Source organism: Tympanuchus pallidicinctus, unplaced genomic scaffold (assembly GCF_026119805.1).
Source record: "Tympanuchus pallidicinctus isolate F22 unplaced genomic scaffold, pur_lepc_1.0 scaffold37, whole genome shotgun sequence".
Classification (NCBI taxonomy): domain Eukaryota; kingdom Metazoa; phylum Chordata; class Aves; order Galliformes; family Phasianidae; genus Tympanuchus; species Tympanuchus pallidicinctus.
In genome coordinates, this window is record NW_026294755.1 from 1,627,867 (window position 1) to 1,650,875 (window position 23,009).

The following is a 23,009-nucleotide window of genomic DNA, read 5'->3' on the forward strand; positions in this document are numbered from 1 at the left end:
CCACTCAGAGCCCACAAACTCCACTCACAGACCCCACTCAAAGCCCCCCACTCACACCCCACTCACACCCCTTGCCGTCCCTCAGACCCCCCCGCTCACCGCAGCCGGAGGTTCCCCATAAACTCGGGCATGGTGACGGCGTCCAGCAGCACGAAGTCGGCCTTGCCGAACTCCAAGCTCTCCTGCTCCGCCATGGTTCCGGGTGTATACGGCTGTATACGGCTGTATGTGTGTGTATGTGAGCGGACGCCGGGCTCCGAGCCGCCGCCGCACCCCGAAGGGCGGGGGGGGAGGAGGAGGGGGCGCGGCCCCGCCTCACCTCAGGTGGGCCCCCCCCCTCCACACCAGTGAGTGGTAGATGTGAGGCGAGAGCGGCCCCTGCCGGCCATAGAGGAGTGTTGGCTGCGAGGAGAGAGCGGCCCCTACTGGCTGCAAGCGGGTATGGCCCCCCCTGCCGGCAGAGCGCGGCACGGCGGCAGCCGGGAGGACCCCGCCCACTGCGCTCCGCTTAATCAGAAAGACCCAAAAAGTCCGGAATTGTTACGGATGGCAACAGCGGTAGAGCAGAGAGCTGCTCCTGGGAAGCTGGGTCACCCAAGGGCAATTAGAGAATCAGTGTTAACTGGGGAACTCAGAGCGACCTCAGCAGCATTTTGGGGAAGAGGCGGTGGGTTTGGGCGTGCAGGCACAAAGCACCGTGATTAATTACTCCATCCCCCGACCCCGCAGCCCAGTGGCAGCACCTCGAGAGAACACCCCCAAATTCTGCCCGTTTTGGCACTTTGCTGCACTTCCGCCCGATTGGTTTCACCCTTCCAGGGGAGCACCTCTGGGTGCGTTTTTATGCCGTGTTGCTGCAGGTGCTTAATTAACAAAGTGCAAACGAAGCTCCTGCTCCTTGCACACACACACCAACCCAGCCGAATATTGGCACAGCAGCCAGGAGTGCAAAGGTCCCTCCGTTAGGGGCGGTGCTGAGGGCAGAGCGGTGCAGGTTGTGTTGTCTTTTCCAAAAACACGACCTGAAACCAAACAGCTGCAAAACACAGCTGTGGCTCTGCAGGTCGGGCTGTGGGCTGTCAGACAGGCTGTCCAAAATCTGGCAACAAGAGGCTGTAGGACGACAAGCAATGGGAATGCTTTGTTCTGCAGCATGGCCGAGGCTGGGAGAGTGGGAAAAGGTGTTAAAGCAGAGGGTTGTGCTCAGTGGGGATGCACTGGGGTCGGACTTTGGGGTCTTGGCCTTTTCCAACCCTAATGATTCTCTGATTGTAATTAATCAGCCACCTGGTCTCCTCTGAAACACGTGACCTTTGCTCTTAATGAGCTGTAATGGTGCTCCGTTTCTTCTTCCCCATCTTCCTCAGATATTCCCCCTGGGGAGGGATGTGCTGGGGCACTGCAAACTCACCTGAGGGCGAGTGCTCACCTGAGCACTGCAAGAGCCGGCAGGGCAGCTGCAGCACAGCTGGGTGTCAGCATAGCACAGCTGGGCGTGAGTGCAGCACATCTGGACATCAGCATAGCACAGCTGGATGCCAGCTGCAGGGTGATGCAGCTTCCAGGTGTGTGTCCCAGTTCACAGTGGGTCTCCAGGCACCTGAGAGGCAGCTGCACCATGGACACCCCCCCCAACACCCAGAGAGCATTCATCCAGATCACCGATGAAGAGGGAACAGCAAGAGGGAAGTGTCCAGGGAAGTAGGTAATTAATTGCTGGAGCCACTTGTTAAGGGCTCTGAGATAGGCTCAGACATCGTGTTGTTAAGCAGAAGTAAACTGGGGGCGGTCCTGTGTCACACAGATGGCTCCAGAGGTTGGGCTGAAGCACTGCATGAAGTGTGAGCTGTTTGAATTGCACAGCACAGCTCCAGGGCACAGCCACGTGTGGCAGAGGGATCTGCATAGGCTGCACGGATGGGCCAAGCCCAACTGCATGGCGTACAGTGAGGGTGAGCACTGCGTCCTGCTCTTGGTTCCCAACGAAGCCACTTTTGTCTTTGGGAGGAGAGGATGGAGAGGCGCCCGGTGGGAAAGGACCTGGGGTGCTGATGGGCAGCTGGGTGCCCATCAGGGGCGTTAAGTTGGGTGTCAGGGGAGATTTCTGCATGGAGAGGGGTGCTTCATCCCCACTGCATGGACATGGCGCTGAGGGACGTGGTGTAGTGGTGGGACCTGAGAGCTCAGGCTGACTGCTGGACTCGGTGACCCTGAAGGCCTGCTCTAGCGTGGATGATTCCATGGGTCTGAGGTTCTGTGATTCCGCCATGGGTTTTCTGCTCATTTTTGGCCAAAAATAGCATGGAGATGCAGTCCATCCCCAACCTCTGTGTGGGGCTGTGCCCAGCTCTCATCAAATGAACGAGGAACCCAGTGGTGTGAGATGTGGAAGAAATAAAACAGAGCAGTGTTTGCAGGATGAGAGATCCCACAGCAGACACACGGCCGTGCCGGGACGCTTCCGACAACACATATGTGAGCACCATCAGCGTGGTGATCTGCTGCTCTGTGCCATGGGCTGCTCTGTGCCATGGGCTGCGCGTTGTCAAGGGCTGCATGGTGCCTTGGGCTGCACCTCACCCAGTGCTTCCAGGACTGGCATCCAACCAGCATTCTGATGGAGGCAGCTTCCAAGGCGCCGAGCAGAGCAGTCAGGAAGGAGAAGTGTGGGGGTTCCAGGAAGGAACCCAGCTGTGCTCTGCGTGTCCCATTGTAGCCATGGGGTGGGGAAGCGAGACCGTCCCAAAGCCGAGATGGGAGCTCCTGGTAGGATTCCTCTCTTGGCTCTGTGACCCCGCAGCGCTGCTCGGGGCAGAGGAAGCTGCTCTCACACAGCTGCACAGAGTCTCTGCCTCCCCTGGAGAGACGGCTTTCATTTCAGGGCTGGGAAATCACATGCTTGAAGGCTTCAGCGTGATGTCATTGGTTTTGGAGTTCAGAGGCGGCTCCCCAGCCTGGAAAGGGCTGCAGGACTGGAAATGAGGAGGGATTGCTGGGAAAGAGCTCCATGCTACGGATCCGGAGGCTCTCTGGGCACAGCAGCACCAGGGGCTGCGCACAGCAAACCCAGCCCGGCTCGCTGGGGGCACGGCTGGGCTGCTGTGCCAGAAGGAGATTTCCCCAGCCTCCTTGGTGCAGCCCTTCATTCTTCATGGCCAGCAATGAGACCCGGGCTGCAGCGGCTCATCTTTGACTCTTTTAATTCATCATAATTAATTTCACGAGCAAAGGCTGAGCCCAGCGCTCCCACTTGGCTTTAGGAAAAAAGTTTCCTCTGTGTCGTGCCCCTCTGCCAGCTGTTTTCTCCCTGATGAGGGTTTTTCCTAATTACTGTCACCTGAATTATTGGCTCGGATTTGTGAGGTTTATTTTAACTTCTGGTTTTCACTGGGGAATAAAGGATTGACTGGATCGAATTAATCAAAGTAAGACTGAATGCACAAGATCAGTGGAGATGCAGGGGGGAACACAGAGGTGGAGTTGAGCAGAGAGGAGACAGCAGGGGAGGAAAAGGCAATGGAAGCACTGCAGAGCAGATGTCTCCACTGCACTGTGGTTGACCACCTTTGCTTTTCTGTCTCCTGGTAGCTTTTCCCATCACGCACGAGAAATAAGACAAAAGAAGTGCCTGCATGTTTCCAGTCTGAGCAGGTGACCTGTGTTGGAATCATACGCAGACATCTGGCTCATTTGTGCTGAATGGAGATGGGGAAATTCCCATGGCAGCAGGTCAGGATCCCAGGCTGAAGGGCCAGGCTGCAGCAGCCACGTGAACAACTCTGAGAAGCGTGCATTTAATTTCACTGTGCTCCACTGGGGTACGGTTGTGTTGTGTTCCACTGCTTTGCTTTGGATTCCATTGATTTCACTGCATCTCTTTGCACTGGCCAGGGTTTTGTTGTGTTTGCATTGGGTTGGGGTTGTGTTCCATTGCTTTGGATTCCTTTGCATTTCATTTTGTTGTGTTACATTGGGGTAGAGATGTGTTGTGTTCCATTGCCTTGCTCTGGATTTCACTGCGTTCCATTGCATTGCTTTGCATTTTGTTAGGGTCGTGTTCCATTGCTTTGTATTGTGTGAGGGTTGCATTGCACTGCACTGCTTTAGATTCCGTTGCATTTCATTTTGTTGTGTTGCATTGGATAAGGTTTGTGTTGCATTCCAATGCTTTGCTTTGGGTTAGGGTTGCGTTCCATTGCTTTGATTCCATTGCATTCCATTATTTTGGGTGGGGTTGGGGCTGTGTTGTGTTCCAGTGCTTTGGATTCCATTGCATTTCATTATGTTGCACTGGGTTAGAGCCGTGCTGTGCTCCATTGCTTTGCTTTGGATTCCATTGCATTTCATTTAATTCTGCTGTGTTGGGTTGGGTTGGGTTGCATCCCATGGCTTTGGATTGCATTGCATTTCACTGCACTGCGTTGCATCCCATTGCACTGCATCTCACTGCATCCCATTGCACTGCATCTCACTGCATCCCATTGCACTGCATCTCATTGCATTTCATCGCATCCCGTTGCACTGCACTCCATTGAAGAACACCAGCAATCAGATGCAATCAGATGCAATCAGATGCAATCAGATGCAATTAGATGCAATCAGATGCTGCTGGCCGGGCTGGGAGGAGGGCTGAGCATGGAGTGATGCCCGTGCTGCTGGGGTTGCCACGTTCTCCTGCCCCTTTGAAAAAACAGAACAGAAGTTGCAGCACAGCAGCAGCTGGTTTCTAATGCAGCCCAGCCCCAACGTCTGTGAGAGGAGTGCGCAGGATTTCTGAAGGTTCACAGAGAGGACAAGGCTGGGATTGTGCGAGACACAACTGACAACAACAGCCACTCATGGCTGAGCCTCCCGCAGGGCCCAGCGTCCAGCCCTGGGGTTTCCATCTCGTGGCACTCTGATCCATGGCATTCGGCAGAGTTTGACACAGACTTTTGGGTTCATTCTATCTGCCCATTTGAACGCCTGCTCCCAACCCTCCCTCATTAAACCACTGCCTTGGGAGCAGATGTGCTTCCCTGTCCTCAGACCCGCAGTAATACAAGGCAAGACCTGGGGGTGGCACTGCACCCAGGGAATGAAAGCACTGCGCACTATGAGGTGACGCACAGCGCCCTGCAGCCACAGCACCCACAGACCTCATGGATCACTGCCCCACTCCTCCCCTCCCTGCCTCTATGGGGCACACAGCAGCAGCCAGCCATACACAGGCTGGAAGCCAGTGCCCAAAACAAGAGGAGCATGGCTGAGAAGTGCAGCAGTGAAAGGGAAAACAGCGAGGCCTTGGCTGACGCGTAATGCTGGGCTTTCAGCCTCTGCCAGCAATGGACAAGCCGTATTTTCCCCTCAGAGAAGTACTGGGTATGTTGATCAACACAGCCTGTGGCAGGGGGTTGGAGCTCAGTGAGATTTAAGGTTCCTCCCAACCCATCCATGCCATGATCCCATGGTTCTACAATTCTTAAAGTCCCTCCCAACCCTTCCACGCCATCACTCCATGGTTCGATGATCTTTAAGGTTTCTTCAACCCATGCTGTGATTCCATGGTTCTCTGATCTTTGAGGTCCCCTTAAACCCAACTGTGATCTGATTCAATGACCTCTTTGAGGTCCCTCCAACCCGACTGTGCTGTGATTCCACGGTTCTACAGTCCTTAAGGTCCCTTCCAACACAACCATGCCACGATTCCACGGCTCTGTGACTTTTAAGATCTTCTCAGCCCAACCACACCATGATTCTGTAATTCTATGTTCTTTGAGTTCCCTCCAGCCCACCCAAAGCCATTCCATGATTCTGATTCTAAGCTCTGGATGAATGAAAGTTTTCTCCAAAATGCATTTTTGAGAAATGACTCCAAGAAACTGAACCCCAGCCAGCTCCCTCTGTGGAAGTCGTTGCTCACTTTGGGTTAATTAGTTACCAGTTAAAGCAAGGAGAATTCAATTAGAAGTAGTGCTGACAATCAAGCAACCTCCTTTTTTCAGACTATACATAAATATTTCTTTTCTTAAAAAGCAAAAAAAAAAAAAAAAAAAAAAAAGAAAACCAAAAACCCAACATTGGAATTTTACATTTACTATTCCACTCTCAGAGCTGGGATTAAAAAGAAAGCAAACCTTTTATGCTTATTTTCCAACATATCCTGACCCACCAGCCAGATGCAGGGCTCACGTGGGGCAGCTCTGCTTTCTGTGATGCTCCGTGCTCTGTGCACACCCAGGTTGGAGCTGCTGGGGATGGGACTTGCAGCGGTTCAGGCGCGTTTCCTGATAGCAGAGCGGCGTCAGAAAGCAGAACTTGTGCAGAACGAGCATTGGATCCCGTTCTAGCAGAGATAAGAGGAAGCCTATAGGAGTGCATTCCCTGCAGGGCCGAACGCTGATTAATTGGGACTGATTGGTATTCAAAGGAGCAGATGAAAAGCTTTGGAAACGCTGTAAGGCTGTTTCTAATTTCTCACTTAAAGCCACGAAGGCATCGTTCAGTTGGGAGGAACGAACTGAGGTCAGCATCAGAGCCGTCCTGCGACTGCCCTCAGCCCGAGTGGATGAGCAGAGCCGCTGCGCGCGGGGCAGGATCGGCCCTGCGGCCGTTTCTCTCCTTTTAACTCCGGATGGCAGAGTTCTGTAAAGGAACCGTGAGATCTGGGGCTCTGCTCAGCAAGGATCGCAGCTCGTTAGCAGGACTGGAATGAAAGCAATCAGCCCGAAGTGCCGCATCTGCTTCGGGCGGCGAGGAGCTCAGCCGGCCCGCCTGCAGGCACACAGAGCAGCACTGCTCCTAAAGAGAACCTAAGGTCACGACACGACCTCCAAAGAGCCCGCAGGAGCCCCAGCTCTGTTTGTCCCACTCAGCCGTGCAGCCCGAGGCAGCCCGCACATCACACAGCATAGCAGAGCGCAGATTTTTACTCGTTCCATTTGCATTCGTTCTGATAACCACCCGCGGCTTTTATTGCTGCAGCACAGACCGCAGTTCGGGCGCTCCGTGCCCCCCGTCGGCGGGCGCGCCTCTCGTTCCTTTTGTGAGCAGCGGACACCGCGCTCCTTTGCTGACATCCGACGGCCCGGGACATCCTCTGCCCTCGGCTGAGGTTCTGTTTAGAGCAGGGCTGGTTGTCCGCTCGGGGGACACGAAGGGGAGGGGGAGGGGCTGAGTCTGTGACCGCAACGCAGCGCCCGAAGCCGGGAGAGGCGGGGATTTGCAGCAAACCTGAGAGCCGGGCGCTGCGGCTCCAATGGGGGCACGGGGGGGATTTGAGGGGATATGAGATACGGGGGGATATGGAGGGGATATGGGATTTGGGGGATACGGGGGTACACGGCCTGCAGGAGAACAGCGCTGCGAGATGTTTGGTGTAAAACCACGGGGCGGTGGCGCGGTGCCGGAGCGCATTTATTGGTTCACACTTCGCTGCTCAGGAGCGGCCTGAGGAACTCCTCCCGTTCAGGGCAGCAGCGGCACGAGCCGCCCCTCCCGGACAGCGCACGGAGCGGCACGCCCGGCCCCCCGCCCTCGCGCGGCGCTCCCTGCAGCGGCGCAGCTCCCCCCCATGTTGCTCGCTCTGCGCATGCGCGCCCACGACCGCGCTTGCGCACTACCACTTTGGTGACCGCGCGCACGCGCAGTGCGGAGCCCGAGGAAGTCGTGGGCGGGGCGCTTCGCCGGAAGCCCCGCCCTCTTCCGGGAAACAAGTAGGGAGGCGGGGAGCGGTCTGGGCGGCGATTGGCCGCGCGTCAGATTGGGCGGGGAAAGGGCGGGGCGCGAGAGATGGGGAGGCGACGATTGGCTGCGAGGCGGAGCGGGCGGAGAGAGGGCGGGGCGAGGAGGATCAGGGCGCGTTGATTGGCTGCGCAGCGGATGGGGCGGGACCGGCGGCTTCCGCGCCTGTCAGTGCGAGGGAGCGGCGGGCAGCGCCGCGGGACGCGGTAGGTGCGGGCGGTGCGGGGCGGCTCCGCGCTCGGGGCACGCGGGCGGAGCGCCGCGCTGTGCCGCGCCGCTCCGCTCCCGGCGGAGGGCCGCCCTTCCCGGGGTCAGCGGGCCGCGCCGGGCGGGGGGGCCGCGGGGCCGGGCCGGTGGGGCCCAGGGCGGGGCGGAGCGGAGCGGGGTCCGGAGGAACGCCTCCCCCCGAGCCGGACGCGGTGCCGCCGCAGATCTGCGCGTCCGGTGCCGCCGTGCGCGTGCGGCGGCCCGAGAGCGGCGTCCGCGTGCGGTCGGGCCGCGCCGTTCGGGGGCGCCGTTCGGAGGCCGGTCGCCCGCCCGCCCCGCTCTCCGTCTCCCGCGCCGCTCCGCTCCCGCCCCGCGCCTTGCCGCTCCGCGCCGTTCCGGCCGTGCCGCTGCCTGGGCCTGGCGCTGCCGCCGGATTCCTCCGCGGTGACTCATCCGTTATTCGCTGCGAGCTGTGAGGTGCAGTTCGGGCGGAGCGGCGCGGGGCTGCGAGGCTGGGCGCTGGGGTCGCCGCTTCCCGGGATCACCGTTTCCCCGCTGACGCTCCGGGCGCGGCGCACGTGCGGGCAGCCCGGTCGGCACCCGCGGCGTTGGATGCGCGGAGTCCCCGCGGCGGCTCGTGGCGGGGCTGGCGGCGAGGTTCGCCCGGTGCGGTTCGGGGCGGCGCCGAGGAGCGGCTGTGATCGCGTTCCCGTTTGTACTTTACTGCCTAAAGCCGTCGCGATGAACCCCCAGCGCTGATGGCTTTACGAGGGTCGCGCGGCAGTGCGGGAGGCGCTGCGTTCTCCTCTGGAAGCGCCGCAGCTGCTCCCGGCGCCGTCGGACCGCCTGCATGGAGCTGCGCCCCGGGGGCTCTGCGTGCGTCCCTGCCAGCCCTTACAACGCTGTGATCCTACGAAGAGCCTCCGTCTGCACTAAGTTCGGCGAAATTTGGACGTTGTTTGGTGTTTGTATTTCTATAGGTGTGGATTAGAACCCTCGGGCCGTGCAGCGGTCCCACAGTGAGTGCTGGGCCCTGCTGGCACATACAGCTGGTTCCGGGGCACCTGGTGCTGCAGGGGATCCAATCACAGAATCACAGAATCACCAAGGCTGGAAAAGACCTACAAGATCAGTCCAACCATCTGCCCATCACCAATAGTTCTCACTAAACCATGTCCCTCAATGCAACATCCAAACGTTCCTTGAACAGCTCCAGGGTCGGTGACTCCACCTCGTCCCTGGGCAGCCCATTGCAGTGCCTGACCACTCTTTCAGAGAAGTAGTATTATTTCCTAAAGAGAAGTATTATTTCCTAGAGAAAAGTAATATTTCCTAATTCAGGCACTCTGCCTGCTGTGCTGCTGTGGTTGGGCAGCAGCTGTGCCCCACTGTGGGCTCTGAGCTGGGAAAGCTGGGTGCATAAAACAAACAGGGACACGCTGCTATTTGCAACTCTACTCATGACGAGTTGTGGAGGGACTCAGAGGGAAACGACGATGGATGTTTGGTTCTTGGGGAAGTTCTGCTCGCTGATGTTTCCCTACAGCTGTTGTGACCCGGCTGCAGGATGGCCGGCGGTTGCTGGGTCTCTCCATCTCACAGTTGGCAGAAATGGGAGTTTGCAGTGCTTGCCATCGAACCACCAGAACAGGAGGTGTCTGTAAGACCTCACAGACAGCACCAGGAGTTCTGCACACATGGAGAGCAGTGGGAGCCACCAGGCCATGGGAGCACCATGGAGAGGAGGCGGCGCAGTGCGAGGAGCAGCCCAGCATCACTGCCTCCTGCTCGGGGGCTGCTGGCCTGCAGCCTCTGCTCATTCCCAGCCCGGATCTCTTCGTACCTCCAGGAAGTCTTTTCTCCTCTCTCTGACTTCACGTGCGCCGTGTGTGAGTTAAGGCACAGGGGTGTGCTGAGTGCTGCAGCTTTCTTTTCTCAATCCCCACTGAGACAAATCGAAACTTCTCCCTTCTGTCGGCAACGGAGCTTCTCTGCACTGCAGCAATGTGAGCTGACACTGCTGGAACGGAACCGCCTGAATTTCGGCTGGAGCCCAAACGTGGCAGCCCTGCGGTGCCCTGGAGGGGTGAGGGCAGCGTGTCGTGGAAGCGCCCCACGTTGCCAACCGGCAGAAGTTGGTGCAGCGCTCAGCACGCTCCTCTCGATAAGGAAGTGGGAAACCTCACAGAAACGACGGGATGCTTTTTCTGAACAAAATGTCGACGTGAAGCAGCCGCAGGGCGCTGGGACCGGGAGAGGAGAGCTGTGTGCAATGCAGGGCTGGGCAGGGGCAGCAGGGCGCTGCCGGGAGGGCAGGAGTGGAAGGAGCAGGAGGCGCTGCACTGCCCCGCACTGCTGGTGTCCCCGCAGCCCCACGCAGCCCTCACGCGCTCAGCGGAAGCCATCGGCTCCATGCCGGTGCTGCCGCAGCACAACTGATACCACGTCGGCTTTCGTTCTGTACAACTGCACTTTCTATTTTACGGCAGTGAGAACTGGCCTTGGTTAAGAGCTGAGAGCTGCATCCTTCCTGAAGAACCCTTCCTGCTGCAGCTGAGGGCCCCGCGTGGACCGGCGCTGCGGTGCTCACGTTCACTTGCTGCCTCATTACCTGACTTCTCCTTTTCCTCTGGCAAATAATGAGCCCCCGCACACTTCTGCAGAAGGAAGGAAGCCGGGGGTACTGAAATCAAGAGTCGAGTCTCAGTGGTGTGGATGAGTGAGAGGAGGTTCTGAAAGCAGCAAAGCCGGGACCCGCAGCACCAGGTGCTGCTGAGTGCAGGGGGGCACACGGGGGGCACGGCTCCCAGCTCTCACATTGCAGCACCGTGGGGCCGAGTGCTGCTCAGCGGTCCTGAGCCGCTCATCTCAGAAGTTCTGCTGCAGTCATTATTGAGAAGTTCTGTGTTGGTTTCTTTTTGTCGCAGCCCCCGCCGGTGCTCTGAGCCACGCGTCCATCGCATCGGGTGGGTTTTTGGTTCTTGGGAAGCCTTCATGGTTGGATGGCAGCAGCTGGGCTGTGCTGGCAGCTCCAGTGCCCACACTGCCCATAGAGCCACGTGAGCCGTGCTCCGTTAGCTGCCCGGCGAGGCACCAACTCACTGACTGCTCTCCCAGTGATGTCCCCATGCTGCTCCTTTCCGTGTCACACAGTTGCAGTTCACATCTCCCTTCCCCGTTACCTTTTAACCGAGGGGCACTTTGCAGAATTGCACGCTCTCAGAGGTGGGCAGGGCTTCCACTGTGGCCCCTGAGGGTGAGGAGAGGGTAAGGAGGGACAGAGTTAATGCAAACCAGGCGACAAGGAGTGTAAAAATAGCTCTGAGCTCGTTGGTGTGCGCACTGCAGGCTCACTGTTAGTCATCAGCCTGCCGGCCTCTGCCGCTCCGAGGGATTGTTTTACAGCATTGAGATCTGCCATGATTTCTGTAGAGAAGGGGCAGGGATGGCTGTGATGGGTGGGGTGCTGCCCCACGTGGGAGCTGGTGGCTGTGGGTTTGCCTTCGCTTCCATGCTCAGCGCTGCGCAGGACCTCGGTTTGGATGAGATCAGCGTTAATGGACGGCGTGGGCAGGCTCCTGTTTCTGCTGAGCGTGGAGCTGCTTTGCTGGGAAGCGTTATGATGAGTGTTGTGCTTTTATTTTCCTGTTCCTCATCAGGGACTGTGAAGCTGTGAAATGGCAGTGATGGGGATTGCGTGCCATGGAGCCCCCGCTCCGCCCGCCAAGCAGCAGCAGGAGCTCAGTGCCACCAAAGGGCTGCACGAGGCCGCGAGCGAGAAGCAAAGCAGCGTCTGCAAAGTCGAGGATTCGAAGAAAGCCATATTCCATAGCCAGTGGAAAATCCTCAACGACGTCATCACCAAAGGAACAGCAAAAGAAGAAACAGAAGGAGGCTGCGCGTCCATCTCCATTATTGCCCAGGCAGAGTGTGAGTAGCAGGGAGCGCTGCTCCTCGTTGAGCAGAAGGGACGCGGGAGGCGGTGTGCGGTTTCACTCTCCTGGGGAGCCCAGCTGAGATCTATTTGTAATCCCACGTGGGCTGGAGCTGCTGACACATCCCGGACTCTATTTAGGCAGCTCATGAAACCTCTTAATAATGTGACAGCATTATTGAATGGCACGGAGTAGCAGAACGGTGCGTGGCTGCTGCACCGCGCTGCGATGGCTGGAAATGCATCTCGCAGTCTTGCTTCTGTTCCTGGCTGCCGGGGGGCATTCTAGAATAATAATAATGATAGAAATGCTGAGAGGTGGTTGGGTGGGGGGCAGCAGGGGGTCAGGCGGTGCTGTGGCTCTGCTGGGTCACCATATGGGTTGGTACGTTGGGAGGGGGCTTCCTCAGTCCACTTCTTACCGTCATGCTGGACACGTGCCACGATCCTGTTTTCTTTCATATAGGTGAGAACAGTCAGGAGTTCAGCCCCACTTTGTCAGAGAGATCCTTCATTGCCCACAGCAAGCGTTACAGGTGAGAGATCCCAGAACAGAGTGCAGTGCTGCGCCTTGCCCTGCCCTGGTCACTGCGCTGTCAGTGCTGCCTGCTCTGCTGCTCCAGCTGGGAGCTTTGAAATCACTGAGCTGACCCGAGGGACAGTCTGGGTCTTCTGTTAACAGAGCAGCACTGATGCTTTTGGAACCTCATTACAGCATTCTCTTTGGAAGCTGTGTGAGGCACAGGGTGCTGTGAGGGCTGTTCACGAGAGCAGGAACTGCTGCTTTTCTGGGGAGGGCAAACAAAAGGGGATGAGAGAAGAACCTCTACTTAGTAACAGCATCAGCAACAGGGCTGTGAAGAGAAACAGCTCAAGGGAGGAAAGTGAGGGTCGCTGTGACTCTGCTTCTCTGAAATATTCTGGACAGGACCCCCTTTTTTTCACCCCACGCCCCTGAGGGCACAGACTGGAGGGCTACAAAGCCCCCCTGAAGTAGGGAGGTAGGATGTAGGGTTGGGTTCTGTTTCGTGGCAGCTGTCGGGCGCTGCGTGCTTTGACATTGCCCTCTGCCTCTGGTGTTGTCCTGTAACAACTGAAGCAGAGGGAACCATTCCTCAATGCTTTGCCCCCCAAACACTCCTCATTTCTTCCTAATGGCACCACCTGCACTGCTGTGCCGTGACTCCGGAGTTGCAGTTGCTCACAGTGGAGGGAAAGGAGCTGTGCTGCAGTTCCTCGTCCTGCACATCTCAGAGCTGCTCGGTCTCATCCCCGCGTTTGTCGCTGTTAGCTGAGGCTGTGCTTTCCCCATCCCATCTAAGAGCCCTCGTGTGTGTTGGTTTCCAACAGCCGCTCAGACAGCCTCGACCAGATCCCAAACAATGTGGCCCATGCGACAGAGGGGAGGATGGCTCCCACCTGCTGGAGGGGGAGGCATCGTGGTAGAGCGAAGAAGAAGCGTCACAAGAAACGATCCAAGCTGAAAATACAAACAGTGGCTGCTGGCAGACGGGGCCCCAGAACTCCGGAACAGGAGAGCTGCACCCCGATTCCCGTCCAGGTGAGAATTCATGGGCACTCGTTGCGTTGCTGGGCAAAGCGCTCAGCACTCCTGCTTACGTCTGGGCAGCTGACCTGAGGCTCCTGCTCAGCTGCTCTGTTCTCTTGTGTTTCCTAGGAGGATGAAACGCACCACAACGCTCTCTACAGAAACAGCTTTTGGTTATCAGAGCTGAACAAGAGCTTGCTTTATGATCCACCCCCGTTTGAGAAGCCCGAGAAAGTTCTGTCCGCGGAGAAGCTCCATTCAGTGGGCAGCCAGCACAAAACTGACTTGCACAAGCTGATAAGCCCTGTCCAGTGCCTTAATCATGTCTGGAAACTGCACTACCAGAGGGACAACGTCCCTCATCCTGAAACTCTCCGTCCTTTTCCATACAACATCGCGCCCCCCGCCCTCCCACACCTGGACAATCCTATCCATCCCATGAAGCTTAATGCTCTGGAGACGTATTTCCACCATGATCTCAATTACCCAGACAGTGAGCATCGCTTGTCTGGCCTAAAGTTGGGATACAGCTTCCCCAAGTGCGTCAGCCAGTCCATGAAAAGCAGCTTGGACAAGGTTTCTGTGGAAGAATACTTGGTGGACGCCTTGAAGGGCAGCGTGAGCCTCGGGGAGCCGCAGAACTTGGCCAGCCTCGCCAAGACGTGGAGGGGAGGCAGTCTGGACCCAAAGGAGCAATTTCAAAAGGCAGATGAGAATGAAGGCGTGCTGCTCACTGAGGTGATTTCCTGTCCTGCACATTTGTGTCATGGGAGGCACAGTTTCTCTTGGGCTTCAAAAGAGAGAGAACCCATGTCCTTCTGTCACGAGGCTGCCTTTTCCAAGGGGACGTTGGTACGGTTGAACACTTTCAGGTAGAGGTGTGACTGTTTTTTGAAGGGTATGAAGTCCTGGCCTAGTTTGGAGATTCTCACTTGTCCACTCATTTGCCAAACACGTGTGCTTGTCTCTGGGAAGTATTTCTGAGCACTGGTCCTCCCATTTTGTTTCACCTCAAGGCAGCAACAGAAGAAATTTTGTTCATGGATTTTTAAAGAGAAGTGATGTTACTGTGCTATTTATTGGAAATTGGTGAACTCCACCAACAGCAGCTAAAGTTTCTCTGCTTGCTTCATCTTGTTTTGTGGTTCTTCTCCCCCAGAAACTAAAGCCAGTGGATTATGAGTACCGAGAAGAGGTTCACTGGACCAAGTGCCACGGCTCCCTGGGCATCGGCTCTTTTGGAGAAGTGTACAAAGTAGAGGACAAGCAGACAGGATTTCAGTGTGCTGCCAAAAAGGTAATTACGTGCGAGGAGGGGGGTTGTGTGATGCAGGAGGCCGGGCTCTGGAAAGGGACGCATCCTCCTGCTGTGCAGGCTGCGGTGCGGCCACAGCGCGGTGACGACGAGAATCCAAAGTGCTTTGTTTGCACGTAACGCTGGCGTGGTTCCATCACCTCTGTGCAACTGCTCCTCAAATGGCTGCAGCAGAAAGCTGAAAAGAGCGTGTGTGTGTGGGGGGGGGGGGAGGGGGGGTTGTATTGAATACAACAGTGCGACTTGTGAAAATCCACCTGAAAATGTTCACTCGTTGCGTTGGCCGTGGTGTGATGGCTGCACCATGGAGGCAGGCAGGAGGTGAGGCTCAGCCAGGCTTCCTTTAACCATTCCATTTTTTGGCTGGATAGAAACAGACGTCGTTACAGCACACAGAAAAGCGTGGCGGGTGTCACCAGATCCGTCCCTTCGCTCCTCCAGGTGCAGGTCGAACACTTCCGTGCAGAGGAGTTGACGACGTGCGCGGCGATAACGAGCCCGAAGGTTGTGCCGTTGTACGGCGCCGTGAAGGAGGGACCTTGGGTGACCATCTTCATGAAGCTGATGGAGGGTGAGAAAGGAAAGGCGCAGCACAGTGACACGGGCCTCTCCTCCCTGCCCCGCTCTGCATTATCAATTCTCGGGTGCTCCAGGCCTGTCCTTGTAAGCGTGCTGGGAAGCTGCCTGCTGTCCCTGTGGGTGTGCGGCTGCTGTTGCTGTTTCTGGGCAGCGTTTCCAGCCCGGCCTCACTCCGTTCCAACTGCACGTTCTCACTGAAACACAGAGCTGCTCCTTTCTGGTTTTGGTGCTGTGTTTATTTGTGTGTGTTGCCTGATGGCCGAGAGCTCTGGACAGGCAAACCTGGGTGCTCCTCTGTCACCCAAGGCTCCTCCTGCAGCCAGGCTGCTGGCAAGTGCAGCCCGGGGACCTGCAGCATGAGTCTGATCACAGTGGCTGCTTTCAGAGCAGAACAGCACTGTGAAATGGATGCAAAGCGATGGCCTTTGTGGAAGGCACAGTGTCCTTGTGCTGTAAGACCTCTGGGAACAAACAAAGGAATGGATCCGGTGTGGGAGACGAGGGCTGTCAGAGCCAGGAGTTCTTTCTCCTTTCCCTGTCACAGTGCTGATGATTCTGTTGAACTCTCCTCAGCTGAATGAACACAGACTCTGTGTTCCCTTCCAGGCGGATCGCTGGGGCAGCTAATTAAGCAGAGCGGCTGCCTGCCCGAGGACAGAGCCCTCAGTTACCTGGGGCAGGCACTGGAAGGTCTGGAGTACCTCCATGCTCAGAACATTCTCCATGGAGATGTGAAAGGTAGGAGGCTGCTGATGGGGTCGTGGCCTTCCTTCTTACCAGGAGCCCACAGCTGGGGATTACTGAGTGACAAAAGGACGTTGGATGAGATCTTCAGCTCTGCCTTGGGGATTGGAGCTTGGCTTGGTCCAAAGCAGTTGGGCGTATCGATAGGATTTGTCACCCCTTCCTTTCTGGTGTCCGGGTGTGGGATGGGCAGCTCTGACACACGGCCAGGACGGCTCTGGTGATGTACAGTGAGGCTCCGTAGGAGTAACAGACCTTAATGTGGACTTGTTAATAAAGTAGCTCTGTGGGTTTTGGGCTGTGTTTCCCTCTGGGTGACCCCATGAAAGGGCACTGATGAATTCAGCACCTCTTGTTGGCAGCGGAAAACGTACTTTTGTCTGATGATGGGAGCAGAGCTCTGCTGTGTGATTTTGGCCACTCTGCTCACCTCCATCCCGACGGCCTGGGGAAGTGCTTGGTCACAGGTAAGGCTTCTCTGCTGTTATTGTACAGAATTGCTCTACTGACTCTTTCAGAACCTTTACATATGGATAATTTTCAAGCTACTGTATTTTCCAGACGTAACTTTCTCATAGGTTTATTAATTCTACTGTGACGTGTGCTACCGGCAGCTGAAATGACTGCAGGTTTGGAAGCTGGTCCTTCTCTTCCAGTCTGGAGGGGTGTTGTGTATTTCATGCTACATTCAGTGCTTCCTCCCTGTGAGAAAGCATGTCCAAACTTTAATATCTAACTGGGTGCTCCTGTAGCCTCATTAAATAGCTGGGGCAGAATCCCAACCTCCACCAAAGGCAGAATTCCTCCCTGATTTCTGGGCAGTGGAATGGTGAAAGAAGAGGACGTGTTTCCTAATGCTGTGTTCACCAACGGAGGGTTATGGTTCCCCTCCCATGTGCCCTGGGAAAGGCAAATTAATACGTTTCCTGATGGGTGAGGCCTGTGGGGCGTGGAGCTTTGGGTGCTGCTGTGGGGTGAAGCTGACTCCTCTCTCACTTAACTGAAGAGCCTGGGAGGCTGCCCCATCGTCCCAGCGGTGGGACAGCTGTTGGCACACAGTGAGCTCTCATTTCCATGCTGCTAGGAAACTACGTGCCGGGCACAGAGACACACATGGCTCCAGAGGTGGTCCTGGGAAAGCGCTGCGACTCCAAGGTGGACGTGTGGAGCAGCTGCTGCATGATGCTGCACATGCTGAACGGCTGCCACCCCTGGACGCAGTATTACAATCATCCCCTTTGTCTGAAGGTAAGCCACTCCGATCTCCAGCGAAAGGCACTTCAGCCTGGAGCAGCGCAGCCACACAACAGTGCTGCCAGGAGGTCTCTGAGATGACGGCAGCCGTGCTGCACAGCGGGCATTTCTCACTCCTGCACGCTGCTGTGTGTTACATGGACTGGGGCTGTTTCTTTCCTATGGTGCTCGTGGCTCGGGTGTGACCGACTGCTCAGCTGTAGGCAAATTACGGCTCAGGTCGGTGGTGTAATGCTGTCGTTACAGTTGGGAGCACTTTCGGGATGGGAAGAACCTTTTTTGCAATCAAATGAAGCCTCTCTGGTTTAACCTCTTTCGCTTCCTGTTTGCTATGCAGATCGCAAAGGAGCCGCCGCCTCTGAGGGAAATTCCACCTTCCTGCAACCCCCTCACTGCTGAGATCATTAAAATGGGTCTGGAGAAGGAGCCCGTGCAGAGGGCGTCTGCGTCTGAGCTGAGGACCAAGGCCAGCACTGCGCTGCAAGAAGGTAGCAGCCTGCCACCCCTCCAGGGCCTCCCTGCTGGCACAGTGGCACTCAGCGCCCTGTCACCGCTCCTCTGGGCAGTGGTGGTGCTTTTTGCACTGCGTTCTGCTTTCTGCTCAGTCTATCGCTTGGCTTCAGCACTGAGGTGCACTTTGGGTTGAGAGCTCTTCTCTGCATTGAAAGAGATTGATTTTACCCCAAGGGGACCCCAAGTACGCTGCGATTTCCTGTGTGCTGTCACACTTTTCCTTGTCTGCATGAAGCAGACGATGCTGTGCTTCACACACGCTTGTGAAGGTGTTCAGTGTCTGCTGCCTGGAGCCTGCTGTGCAGCAAAGCTGGGGCAGAGCTGCAGCATCCTCGGCTGTAACTCGTGCTTGTGGCCCCCTCCCTTCCCTCTGAGACAACCCATAATTTCTATCAGTCCTGCTGCAGCGCACCAAGAGTCTGTGGGCTTCGTCTGGTTTTGTCTTCTGAAAAATCGGGGCATTTCGCAGCAAGAGACAATTCAGTAACAGCAAGCCTTTGCCTCTCTAGGACAACATTTGTGTGTTCTCTGTTTTTGTAGTGGGAGGTGTGAGAAGCCCCTGGAAAGGTGAATACAGAGCGCCCAGGCGTTTGGCACTGCACAAGGAGAACAACCCCCAGACGTCCCTGCCCCCCACAGCGAGCCCCACTTCGGCCGCTCCTCACCTGGAACCGGCAGCCCGAGGCTGCAGTGCCAGCCCTGTGCCACCACCAGCCCTGGAGCGAGCGAGGCAGGGTGAGGGAACGCGCTGGAATGAGAGCAGGGATCTGTCCAGGACCTGGGATCCTCCTCCTCTCTCCTCCGCTCCCCTCCCCTTAAAGAGCTGCAGCCATACAGAGAGAGCAAGCACCATTTCCGAGCAAGAGCTCCAGCAGCTGGAAATAGGTATGGAGCGTGCAGTGGGTGCTCAGCTCAGCTGCCTGTCCTGGCTCAGTTCTCATGGCAGCAGCGATAGCTGCCGCGTGCAGAGGCGCTGTGTTGGGTGCTCCACAAACACTGGTGTCAGTGTTTGCTCTGCAGTGCTGAGGACGCTTTGGGGATTAATTGTAGTGTCTGCGATTGGAGCAGGAAGGAGTGAAAAGAATCAGTGGAAATGTTTTCTTTTCCTGTCTGCTTGCAGAGCTGTTTCTGAACAGCCTTTCTCAGCCATACTCACTGGAAGAGCAGGAACAAATGCTTTCGTGTCTGAGCATTGACAGCCCGTTTGTGTCAGACGCCAGTGAGAAGGTGAGCAGCCATGGGGGCCAGGCTCTGCTAACCTGCACCCAGCAGTGCTACAATCTACTTAACGCCAAGCTTCGATAGTTTGGTTTGCTTTAACCCTGCTGCGTGCAGGGTAGGGAATACCAGTAGAAAAAACCGCCTGAGTGAACCTTATTGAGCCAGGGATGGGTGTGATTTGACTGCATGCCCTTCGATCGTCATTTCCAAAGCCAAGCAGTGCACTGTGGGACACAGCTCTGTGCTTCTCTGTTTCCTTTGCACAACACCAACCCCCAGCAGCTGCCCTGGTGCTTACCAACACGCTGCTGTTGTCACACTGACCTCCCCTGACTCAGACAACGCAGGCTCTTCTAAGCAGCGCAGCTGCTGCTTTTCCTGTGCGTTATCTCTTAATGAAATTAGATTTATCTGATGCTTTATTGTGCTGTGGGTGTGGTGAAAACCCCTTTTTTTTCCCATCCAACTCTTCAGCCGAAGAGTTTGACTATTGCAAACAGCTGTTTACACCCGCACAGCGCTGCTGCCGGTCCTTCCTGGCTGGTGGCTGAGTGCTGAATAACTCAAGGCCCACCCTGACGGATTTCTGCCTTGTTTCCCCTGGGGCTGTTCCCTGCTTGCTGTCCCACAGGAGCTCCATTTCACTGAGAGTCTCTGATGGCCTCATGCTTCCTCCTGCAGAACTCCATGAAGGCCTCCCTTAGCCTGCGGGACACCATGAGCTCCGGCATCCATTCCTGGAACAGCCAGACAGACGGACAGAGCTTCAGCTGGAACAACGTGCTGAGCCGCGGCCGCCACACGGACACCCCCAGCTGCTTCAATGGTGAGCCCCCCTTCCTGAAGTCAGCAAGCAGGCACATACATGCAGCTTCCTCGCTGCCCGGCGTTGTCCTGGGCCCTCCTCAGTCCTCAGCTGCTGTGTTACCAGGGTCAGGGCTGCCACGGGGCCACGTCTGCTCCCTGCAGGTGGGTGGGGGGCACTCGAGTCTGTGTAGCCAACTGAAGGCCACAGATGATCCCAGACCCACCGAGGCTGATTCAGCTTTACACCTCATGCATCTGCTGTGTGCAGGAGTAGGTGCTGCACAACCATTCATTTCTACAGAGCAATCCACACTGTGCAAATCAGCACGTCTTCAGCTGCTTTCTCGCTAGGCCCAGCTCTGCTCTGTGAGTCACCTTTGTCTCCAGCAATCCTTTGTGCCAGGACCTACCTGAACAAAATCCCTGATGACAGAAGGAAGCACCTTCGATGGCTGTGCCTCGTTTGTCAGTGCTTCTGCGTGGGACTGTGAAGCTGCTGTGCCCACAGCAGGAGCTGAGGACTTTTCTTGCGTCTTTCAGGAGTGAAAATCCAGATCCAGTTGCTAAGTGGAGAAAATTTACACATCAGGGATTTCCACAGGACAAAGGTGGGAGACATTGCCACTGGGATAAGCAGCCAGGTGAGGCACAGGGCCAGGGCTATTGCAGTCTTTTGTTCAAGCCATTTCTTCTATCCTGCAGCCTCCTAATGCCTTAAAACAGTGAACCAGGGACCTAACGATGCACTTATTAAAGTAATTTCAGTGCTTATTGATAGGAAAAGGTATTTTCTGAATGTCAACCACTGCGTGCATCGCAGTCGAGCTCCGTCTTTAACAGCACCTCCCTGCTTCAGCGTTCCTGGGGCTGTGATGCTTTGCTAAGGGATGTGACGTGCTGCTCAGCTCTGTTTGCTCTGCTCCACAGATACCCGTCCCCGCCTTCAGCCTGGTGACAAAGGAAGGCCGCCCCATTCACTACGACATGGAAGTCCCCGACTCGGGGATTGAGCTGCAGTGCACCCTGGCCCCGGATTGCAGCGTCAGCTGGGCGTGGAGAGTCAAACACGGTCAGCTGGAGAACAGGCCGTGAGGCCGCTCCTTTCGGGAGGTTTTTACCTTGTGAAATGTGGAATTGCAAAAGCTTCCGAGCACCCCTGCCATGGAGCACCGCGCGCTGGAGGCTGGTGCTGAAGTAGGATAGCAGCTCAGCACGGTGCTCTCACCTCGCTGCTGTTCCAGCCCTGTTCAGGACGCGTCCTGAAGCGTAGATGTTCCCCAGAACAGTGGGCAGTGCTTGTTTTGGGTGTGCTAGATTGAGCTTGAGAATGGGAGATGGAGATTCCTGCTCTTCAGAGGAATGCGAGTGTCCTTTTCAGGAGAACGTGGAGACTGGATGGGAGCTCCTATTGCTCAGCCGAGGGAAGCCGGTGTTCCCGGGCTGGAAGGAGGCTGAGCGACTGCAGAGCGGCTGTCAGCGCCCAGGGGAGCAGGCTGGTGTCCTCCGGGCTGGAGGAAGGCCAGAACGTGGCTGCAGGCTGTGGTGGCAGCACCTCTGCCCAAACCTTTCACACGGGGAAGACACAGCAGTAACTGCCTGGGTTCTGGGTTTCACCTTCCACATAGACGTTTCCTTTCTGAATCACAAAAGAGCTTTGTTTCCAGAAAGAGATTTGCTTGCAGCTCTCACCTTCATATCTCCTCCTGCCATAGGAGCTGGGGCCGGAGGAGCAAAGCCCCACTGCCCCCACAGCTCTCCTGCAGGCCATGGGGCAGAGGATGTCAGCTCAGACAAACTGCATTCTGCCACCAGATTCCATCTCCTCTCTCAGTCCCACATTCGGTCGTGGATTCAGCCCCTCCTCACCTGCTCAGCGCGGCATGGACTGGGCCAGCAGATGGGCGCTTTGTGCCTTAATTTCTGGTGAACTTTTTTACTGATCTGTGCATTTCTTTTTTGTAGTATATTGAAACTGCGTGTGCTGAATTTGAGTGGGCAGGTGCTGCTCTCCCTTTGGTAACAGGTGGGCCCGATCCAGGCTGTCTGGGAGACACAGCGAGGTGGGGCCATTGAAGGGAAATTCACTTAAAACAGCCCAAAAAAGTTCAGCTCTGGACCTTTGCTTTGAGGAGCAGTGCCCCGTAGCTGCTCTCCTTGGCTCCCACCACACGTGGCAGTGTTGTCCTTAACCAGAACCGTACAGCTGTGATGCAGTAGGGAAGCGGAACTCTTGAAGAAAACTTAAACCCGTCCCCTCCGTGGGTATGATTTCTTTTAGCACTTTTCTGTTCTGAAGCACTTCGGGCTCCCAGCTGGAGGAAGCGTCCTACTAAAACATGATGCATTTCTGAGCGCAGACTGCAGGGCTTTACACTTCACCTTCAGCATTAATGCTGCTCTGAGGGCTGCGGGTGCACAGCAGTCTGGTGTGAAGCTGGGATGGGGGGTTTGTGGGCGTCCTCCTGTCCCCACACAGCATCGCCACCCCTCCGTCCTGCTCCTTTCCCCCAAACCCTGCGTGGTTCTGCAGCAGCCCCTGGCACAAAGCTGTGGTGTTTTCCTACTGTGCCCACGCAGGGGCTGATCCATGCGGCTTTAAGGCTGTGCTGCCTGCCCCGTGGGCTCTCTTCTCTCCTGCTGCCAGTCTGCCTTCCTGTTGCTGTGGTTGGTTTTGCTGCGGCAGGCTGAAAAATGCCACTTCCAGGAGGGCCATGTGGTGCTGACGCTCAGGGAAGGTTTTTGTTATCCATGCTAACGTCTGCTTGAATCCGTGCATGAGAACACGGTCAGGCTGTAGGCCCGAGCTCAGCCCAGCGGAGCAGCAGCACACGATGCTTTTGTCCTTCCTGCAGCCCTTGGAAAAGCCCCAGCTTTGGCACAGCGGCGCGGGGCTGAGGGCAGCGCTGGTTCTACTGCGCGTGTGACACTTTATCAAGCTGCTGTTTCTGGAAACCAACGTTTCACCTGCAGCTTCATGGGGGAAAAAAATAAAAGCCAGGGATGAAGAAAAGAAAGGCAGACTACTGGTTTTCATTGGTGTGCTGTCCCAGAGAGCGAGGAGAGGGCGCTGCGGCCTGGTTGCGTGACTGCGCTCCCAGCACACAGCTCAGCCCGTCCCGCAGACACCGCTTCACCCTCGGGGTCGGTTTATTACCAGTTCTGCT

The 23,009-nt window shown here is 56.4% G+C and overlaps 2 protein-coding genes across 5 annotated transcripts in view; one reads left to right on the plus strand and one right to left on the minus strand.

Moving 5' to 3' along the window:
• The window catches only part of MYO1D (myosin ID), a 70,886-nt gene extending 70,585 nt beyond the window's left edge, over positions 1–301 (minus strand). For both annotated transcript variants that reach the window (XM_052699671.1, XM_052699672.1), the window contains exon 1: positions 100–301. In XM_052699671.1, coding sequence (XP_052555631.1) covers positions 100–194 — 95 coding nt within the window. In that variant the 5' untranslated portion in view covers positions 195–301. The remainder of the gene's footprint in view (positions 1–99) is intronic.
• A 6,735-nt stretch (positions 302–7,036) lies between these two features.
• On the plus strand, positions 7,037–22,141 carry MAP3K14 (mitogen-activated protein kinase kinase kinase 14). 3 transcript variants are annotated; one of them, XM_052699595.1, is made up of 16 exons: positions 7,037–7,093; positions 11,589–11,859; positions 12,330–12,399; positions 13,214–13,424; positions 13,542–14,150; positions 14,572–14,709; positions 15,169–15,298; positions 15,913–16,044; positions 16,413–16,517; positions 17,135–17,298; positions 17,642–17,792; positions 18,358–18,702; positions 18,938–19,044; positions 19,720–19,864; positions 20,386–20,486; positions 20,773–22,141. In XM_052699595.1, exons 2-16 carry the CDS (start codon positions 11,607–11,609, stop codon positions 20,935–20,937), a joined length of 2,826 nt encoding a protein of 941 aa, XP_052555555.1. In that variant the 5' UTR covers positions 7,037–7,093; positions 11,589–11,606; the 3' UTR covers positions 20,938–22,141. The 3 variants fall into 3 exon arrangements, with proteins under 3 accessions (XP_052555555.1, XP_052555553.1, XP_052555554.1); XM_052699593.1 differs by lacking the exon at positions 7,037–7,093 and adding an exon at positions 7,863–7,928; XM_052699594.1 differs by lacking the exon at positions 7,037–7,093 and adding an exon at positions 10,781–10,895.
• The last annotated feature ends 868 nt before the right edge of the window (positions 22,142–23,009 follow it).

Excerpts from the sequence above, each read along its gene's own strand:
- MAP3K14 (XM_052699595.1), top strand. The coding sequence starts at position 11,607 with ATGGCAGTGATGGGGATTGCGTGCCATGGAGCCCCCGCTCCGCCCGCC. Across the intron at positions 12,400-13,213 it reads GCCCACAGCAAGCGTTACAG|CCGCTCAGACAGCCTCGACC; the intron begins GTGAGAGATCCC and ends GGTTTCCAACAG. Across the intron at positions 19,865-20,385 it reads CACCCCCAGCTGCTTCAATG|GAGTGAAAATCCAGATCCAG; the intron begins GTGAGCCCCCCT and ends TGCGTCTTTCAG.